Genomic DNA, 7,628 nt, shown 5'->3' on the forward strand with positions numbered 1-7,628 from the left:
GAACTAATTTAATTAATTAACCCAGCGCAAGTGTTCTTCTGAGTTAATCATCTACTGGGTTAACAAATTAAATCGGCTCATGGAGGAGGCTGGGGAGCGCCAGAGCCCTGGTCCAAGGTAAGGGCCGGAGGAGGAGGAGGAGGAGGAGGAGGAGGAGGAAGGTGCCAGGAGCATGTGCAGGGGATGGAGGAGCTGGGACCCCTGGGCCATGTGGCGGTGCCACCAGGCCAGTCACACTGTGAAATCCTGCTTCATACTGCAGGCCAGAGGCGAGTGGAGCCATACGCCTCGGCCTGGCAGGGAGCCGGACGCTCTGCAGCACGGGGAAGGCACAAACCGCGAGGAGAAGGCCGAGGAAGAAGCCTGGGGCTGTCCAACCTCCGCTCCCCCCTTCTCCTCGGCCTAGCCCCTGGACCCGCCACAGCACGAGCTTCTTGCTTCAGCAGGGAGACCAAGAACTGAACAGAAGAAGGAATCGGACTGTCCTTGTCCTCACGTGGGCTCCCCCTGGCTTCTGCTGGGGGGCAGCAAAGGGAACCTGCCTCCCTCCACTGGTGGCCCTGGGGCCACCACAGCCTGGCTCCTTCCCTCTCCCCACCTGCATGCTGGTGGCCTTGGGACGTCCCCGGGACTACTCCTGGGCCAATGCTGGAGCTGGTAGAGTGGCTGCAGCCCCTCCAAGTCTGGGGGTGTCCCTCAGGACCCCCCCTGCTCCCAGCAAGGGCAGACAGGGCTGGGTGGCACGTCCCCTTTCCCCGGTGCCCGCATCCTGCTCCGGTGCTGGCCACAGCACGCGGGCACTCGGAGGGGGCTGAGTGGCACATTCCAACTGAAACTTGTAAGGCTGAGGTATTTTAAGTATATTGGCTTAACGAAAACGGTTGTGAGCTTTGCTGGGGCAGATTGACAATTAATTTTTTATTTTTTTTGCAGGGCCATAAAAATTCCATTTCTGCCATGGAAAGTTTTAACCTCTTCCTTGCCCCAGAGCTTGTTTCTGAGGGCATTAATCAGGGATTTGAGCCGACAGCTCCCTGGTGAACTGTTAAAAGCTTTGGGGGAAATGTGTGTGTTCTTTGTGCAGGCTCTTTATCTGGAGCACGCTCCCAGTGCCCTCCTGGATGGCTGTCCCCATCCTGCTGCCATGCCCTGGGTGCTGGAAACACACTCCTGGGCTGTGGCACAGGGCAGAACAAAGTCTCAGACTGGGGCTACAGTGGAGTAAAATTGAATGGGAAGAGCTTGGCCATGGAGTAACAGATGTGATGGAGCTCAGTGGCCATGGGAGCGTTAGGAGCAACTCGGGAGTAGCGTGGAGCATGAAAACGGGGCAGGGGCTGAGTCACTTCTGAACATCCCCCTGCGTCCCCTCAGGACTCCCACCCGGGACCCCTCCAGGTGCTGGACGTGTATTGGAGTCCTCGTCATACTTGCAGCGTGCTATGATTTTTTGTTTTTTTTTTTTTTACGTGTGGTCTTCCCTGTGGGTGACCCGCCAACAAGTTTTGGAAAGCCCATGAGCGAGATTTGGGGTTACGCGGTGTAAAGGAGGCTGATGGCTCGTGGGGGGCTCTATGAAAAGCCACCCAGCGTGATTCGGGGCTGTTTCAGGCAGTCAGCGCAAAAATGGGAATATTCCTCAAAGCACGGTGGCGATGGAGAATCACGCCTCATATACCCACCGAGCACCCTTGCGGGCTGGCAGCTGCCATCGCAGGATGGTATTTGGGGAGAAATGGGGGCACCACTCCCTTTTCACCCCATTTCTGGGGCCCCGTCATCACCAAGTTCGGTTTTGCAAGGGGACCCGCAGCAAGGGTCTTCCGTCCCATCCCATCCTGCCTCTAAGTGCGACACCAAGCTGTGGGCAGGGACTGTTTTGGAAAAAACATCTTTCTTTTTTCCCTTCTAATGAACTGCTTTGAACCCTGCTGGCGTAAAGCACTGTCAAATCCCAAATAATGTGAAACCTCCCGTTATTTTCTTTACCTCCACGCTCCGCGGGGAGTGAACACAGTGAGTGCTTACAGCGTGTGCTCTTTGCATTTATTCTCCTACCCGGCTCCCACTTGCCCAAGCCATGCAAGACCATTTTCCCGTTAAGTTCTGGTTTTGATTGTCCGTCTCGCTTCCTATCTTGTTTTTTTTATCTCAAATTGTTTGAATTTCCTTTTGGATGTGCCTGCTGCAAGGCGCTGCTGCGGCAGAGGAAATGGTGACTGGGAGGAACGAGCCCACGAGTAAACAAGAGCCGGAGTTTCAGCGCGTACGTCTGATCGATGGAGGTGGCTCTGATGGAGGAGATAGCCCTGACGCCAGCCCGAAATGTAGCTGTTAGAAGTTGTAGCTGCCTACAATGATAGTTGTTAAAAATGCGGCGTATACCATCGAGGGAGGCATGGCTGGACTAAAATATTTTCCTTTCTTCAAAAAGAAAGGCAACAAGCACACCTCTGTTCCAGGAGGAGAAGGGGAAAAAAAAAAGTATAAAAAAAAAGTGGGTGTTGTTGTCTGCACATAAAGGGCAGCATGGAAAAAGAGGAGGAAAAATGGAATATTTATTTAAATTGCTTTTCTGCCGGCCGCCCCTGCTGTCTGCTGAGTGGTAGCGGCTAATAGCTGGAGGCGAAACTAATACTTGGCAGCGGATAAGACACAGCACAGGCCCCCTTGTATTAGGGGCTTGCTGAAGTGCTTGCTTTATGTCAGGGCCGCAAGATGAGTTCATCTTTCCAGGGTTTGTTTGAAAGCACTGGGAGATAAAAGGAGGCGCAGGAGCCCACGCGGCCAGGGCACGGGAAGGGTCCTGCGGAAGGCTCGGGGTCAGAGCCTCGGTGCTGAGCCTCGAGGTGTCTCCTCGAGGTGTCTCAGTGTGCCCACGGGCCTTCCGTAAGGCGTCTCGGATTCTAGATGCAGCAAAGCACGAGGTGGAAAAAAACCTTCTGATTTTCAGCCCGTGCGTAGATTGACATTTTTACCCCAAAATGTTTGCTCGTTCCTGGAAAGTAGATGTGGCACTGGGGGTGGTGACACCCAAATCAGCCTTGTGCTGCTTTCCTCCTGAGGTTTGAAGTTATCCCATTCTTAAAGGAAGGGAGATTTGGGGGCTGAGTGGTAATTTTTAATAATTGCGATAACAAACCCTACCTACCCAAATGCTTGGTGGAGGTCGAGAGATGAAACATGCAGGTGATTGCTGCCAGCTTTTGGGCCCGGCAGATGAAAAACTCCAAGCTCGTCTGTGGCCCCCAGCAGCACTTGGATGGGGCAGGAGCAAAATTGAGCATTTGTTAAGGGTTTTGGAAAGGTGCTGGGGGCATCTCAGCTGTCTGCTGTCCCAGGGGAGAGGTGGTTGTGACAATTGTGGTGTACCTGCAGTGAAACTCCGCTGCTCGGCTTTCCTTTCTTGGTGTTTTCATCATTTATGAACTACGTGATATTTCATCTCCTAAAATCTGGAATCTCTTCCCTTTCAAAGAGCAAAATCCTCTGACGTCTGCATGGTGGTAGGCCAAGGGTTGTTAGTGCAGAAGGCCAAAAGATTTTTGTTGATGCCAAGCTCTCGATTTCAGGGTTTGTACAGCTGTGGCTGAGGACAGTCTTCCTTCAGGAATGGTTAATTCAGTCAGACTGCATTTGGGTCAGATTTGTGTTAACGCCATGTTGGTTAACAATTTCTGCAACCACTGCGGACATAGTGCAGAGGTTCTGAAACCTTCTGTCACCAGCTCCATCCAAATCTCTGTTCTGGGTGGAGGTGGAGGGTCAGACGGGCACCAGGGGCCTGGGGGTTTCTGACCCAGAGCTGTGTGACTCTTGTCCTGCTCCCCTCACCCTCCATGTGCCCATGGCTGGAGCTCTGCAGGCAGCACCAGGCACTTCAGGAGGAGTCGGGTCCAGCCAGTGGTGTGTGGTGGTGAGCATGGATTTGACACGTTCATCTCGTGGTCACTGGTGAAGTCCCCATCACCCTTTTGGAGTGCATTGGGTTGTTCCTTCAGTTCCTGGGCATCCAGGGGTGGGAGGTCATTTGAGATGGAAAAGCAAATGCGGGTTATCGTCCAAAGAGCAAGGAAAAGGGGAAAAACCTTTGTGTTTGGTGATTTTTGTCTAAATAGAGCCCATGTCAGGGGCTGTCCCAAACAGGGAGCAAGAAGAGGCACTTGGAGCTCAAAGAGGAGCACAAAGTGCACTTTGGAGACTTGTGGCTCTTTGTAATTGCTCCATCCAGGAACGGGCCGGTGGCTGCGGAGCAGCTGCTTGGTCAACATCTCTCCTGGCTTTCTCCTGCTCTTGCTGTGGGTTTGAAGACAAAAGCAGCCCCAGCTGAAGCGTGTCCCCATTTAGCCTGGCCATTGCCACATCTATAGGGTCACATGCTGCAGGGCCTGCATTTTCCCATGGCTTTAGGAGGCCCAGGACATCAGCTCCAGCATTAGGAGGCACAAAGCTGTTGTTGTGCTCCTCCATGGTAGGTTACCAGAAATGCAGGGAGAGTTTCCTTCCCTCTTCTGGATACAGCACACATCACACCAAAATGGGGTCGTTGGCGTCTCTGTGGGTTCCTATAAATTATTTGAACAGATATGGGGGGGGAAGGGTCTGATCTGTCATTTTGGTGGGGGTTTGGACCATGTGGAGCGGTTGGTGTGAGACGATGACCATTGCCTGCGGCCAAGGGCATCCCGCCGGCTCTGCCTCCTCCCTGCTTGCACGATTACCCCCATCTCCCTCCCCTTAAATTTGCACAGTTACAACTCAAGTTAAAGTCTAACAAAGCCGCTTAATTCAAAGATCGTTAATGGGGAGGGGAGCCCATTCCCCTCCGGGGGAATTTGAGCCTGAAAAGAAACGGGGCTGCGGGGCTGTGCTTGAAATCCGGTGCGTCAATGGGGTCTCTGAAGCAAAATAATGGCATCACCCCGCGTGCGAGTTAATCAGACTTGATGGCACGGAGGCGGAGGGGTCAGCAGGCCGCGGGCGCGTGATATATTGTCAGGGAGCTTAATGCCGGGTGCAGAGCAGGGCAGAGCTCCTCGCTTGAAATCCCAGAGCGGTTTTCTTTTACCTGGAGGTAGGAGCAGGGCTGATGTCTAGCAAGAGGTTAATTCGCCCCCTCCGGGGCCCTTGTAGGGCTGAGGTTCCCATGTTCCTTCTGGAGGCATCATAAAAACTCCAGTGAGCTTTGAGCAGATTTCTGGCAGTCTGCATCCCTCCCATCTTCCCTAAATGTAATTCCGAGAAAGAAAAGACGTTTCTTATTGTTCTGGAGAGAATTCCAGTGGCTTTATAGGAGGACATGTATAGTTCAGGGAAACTACTCCCCCTTGGTATGAAATGCCTGCTCAGATTTTGTGTTCCCCCGTGGGAACATCAGCGTTGCTGTTGAAGAATATTACATAGCAGAGCTGCTGCCGGGTTGCTCACCCAAGCAGTTCGTGGACATCCTCGGCGTTTCAGCTCAACCCAAGTTTGCCTTTGGACATGGGGGTGCAGCACCACAGCAGTGCTGGAGGAGCTTGGGGACCTGCCAAGCCCAGGGGTGGCCAGACCATGGTGGGGGTATCGGGGTACATTGTCCCAGCAGGCTCTGGGTGCTGCAAGTGGGCGCATCTTGAGTTCATGGGATCCTGGCTGCTGGTTGCAGAGCTGAGCATTGAATTAGAGAGAGAAAGGGGTGTTGGGCTCCGTGGGAGCTGGAGGGTGGACCACTGGGGCACCAGCCTTTCCTTGAGCCTTCTTTCCTGGGGCCATTTGACAGAATTGGTTGAAGACAAGCTTTGGGTTAAAGACGAGCTTTGTGTTGAAGAAGAGCTTTGGGTTGAAGACGAGCTTTGGGTTAAAGACGGGCTTTGGGTTGAAGCCAAGTTTTGTTCCCACAAGAGCAGAGCTGGTGGGTGGGAAAAACCATTTGTTTGCCCTCGATACTTGTCTTCTCTCGGGTGTCCGCAGAAAACCTGACTCCTGCTCTGCTTTCCCCCACAGATGCCAGCACGTCGCCCGATGCCGTGAAAAGGAGCCATTGGTGCAACGTGGCCTACTGGGAGCACCGGACGCGTGTCGGCCGCCTCTACACAGTGTACGAACAGTCTGTCAGTATATTTTATGACCTACCTCAAGGAAACGGCTTCTGCCTCGGACAGCTAAACCTGGAAAACAGGAGCGAGACTGTGAGAAGGACTCGAAGTAAAATCGGTTACGGGATTTTACTTAGCAAAGAACCGGACGGTGTGTGGGCTTACAATCGCAGCGAGCATCCCATCTTTGTCAACTCCCCGACACTGGACATCCCCAACTGTAGGACTTTGATAGTGCGCAAGGTGATGCCGGGCTATTCCATCAAGGTGTTTGACTACGAGAAGTCCTGCCTCTTGCAGCACACCGCTGAGCTGGATTATGCGGACGGGCCCTACGACCCCAACAGCGTGCGGATCAGCTTCGCCAAGGGCTGGGGGCCCTGTTACTCGAGACAGTTCATCACGTCATGTCCGTGTTGGCTGGAGATTTTGCTCAGTAACAATCGATAACGGTCAGCCTCTGACGAAAGGAAAAGAAAAAAAAAGACACAGACTATCCCAAATATCACCTACCTAGATTTAATATAAAGTTTTATATATTATATGAAAATATATATTATACTTGTAATTATGGAGTCATTTTTACAATGTAATTATTTATGTATGGTGCAATGTGTATATGGACAAAAAACAGAAAATGCACTTTGGCTTATATAATTCTTTCAATACAGATTTTAAAAAAAAAAAATTATACAGCAAAAATAGGAGAAAGCCCTAATTTTGATGTATGGTTTTTTTGAAAATATTATTAATACCCAGACAAAAAGCTAATACCAGTCACTCATTGATAATAAAGTATTCGCATTATAGGGGGGTTTTTTAATTGTCTTTTTTTTTTTTTTTGGTCTTTTTTTTTCCCCTGACTGAAGTTCAGAGCAGCATCTGCTCAGGCTGTGCAGTCAGGAGGGATGTCCAAAGGGGTGACTGCTGCCCCCCATCCCAGCCAGGCCCCTTAGAAAAATGGTCAGTTGCTGGCAGGCTGCAGCTGTGTCCAAGAGGAGGGGAAATGGGGACAGTGTGAGAGTGGGGAGCAAACAGAAGGTGAGAGGGAAATCTCCTGTAGCTGCCCTTGCTCAGGGCTCGCTGCTCTCTGGTAACACACAGCACAATGGGGACGTGGGGACGATGTGTGTGCCTGTTCCCGTTTGTGCAAATCATTGGGTAGCAATGCTGGTGGGAAGAGCAGAACAGAGCATGACCCTAAAGTCCAGTAGGACCCAGTAGGACCAGTTTACATTATTGACCTTGCACTGACTCCGGTACCTCCCGGATGCGTTTGATGGTTGAGAAACAAACGGTGCTTTTGGATAACTCATAGTTGGGTGGCTCCTCCACTGGAGGCACCGTAACATGGCCTGAATTTTGGGAACCCCTCCAGCAACCTGAAATAAGGTGGAAGTGAGTTGGATGAGGCTTGTGCAGGTTCGTCCTGTGGCTCTCCCAGTCTCTGTCAGGCAATAAAGCAATACCGAATTGTTTCTAAGAATATCCTTGCTCTGAGGAGCAGTTGCAGCCAGAAGTCCTGGATTGATGAGCTTGTCCCAGCAGAGG

The 7,628-nt window shown here is 51.8% G+C and overlaps 1 protein-coding gene across 1 annotated transcript in view; it reads left to right on the plus strand.

Moving 5' to 3' along the window:
* The window catches only part of SMAD6 (SMAD family member 6), a 34,780-nt gene extending 27,894 nt beyond the window's left edge, over nt 1–6,886 (plus strand). The window contains exon 5 of the mRNA XM_040569703.1: nt 5,986–6,886. Coding sequence (XP_040425637.1) covers nt 5,986–6,527 — 542 coding nt within the window. The 3' untranslated portion in view covers nt 6,528–6,886. The remainder of the gene's footprint in view (nt 1–5,985) is intronic.
* The last annotated feature ends 742 nt before the right edge of the window (nt 6,887–7,628 follow it).

The sequence above is a fragment of the Cygnus olor genome, chromosome 11, assembly GCF_009769625.2.
Source record: "Cygnus olor isolate bCygOlo1 chromosome 11, bCygOlo1.pri.v2, whole genome shotgun sequence".
NCBI classification, from domain to species: Eukaryota; Metazoa; Chordata; class Aves; order Anseriformes; family Anatidae; genus Cygnus; species Cygnus olor.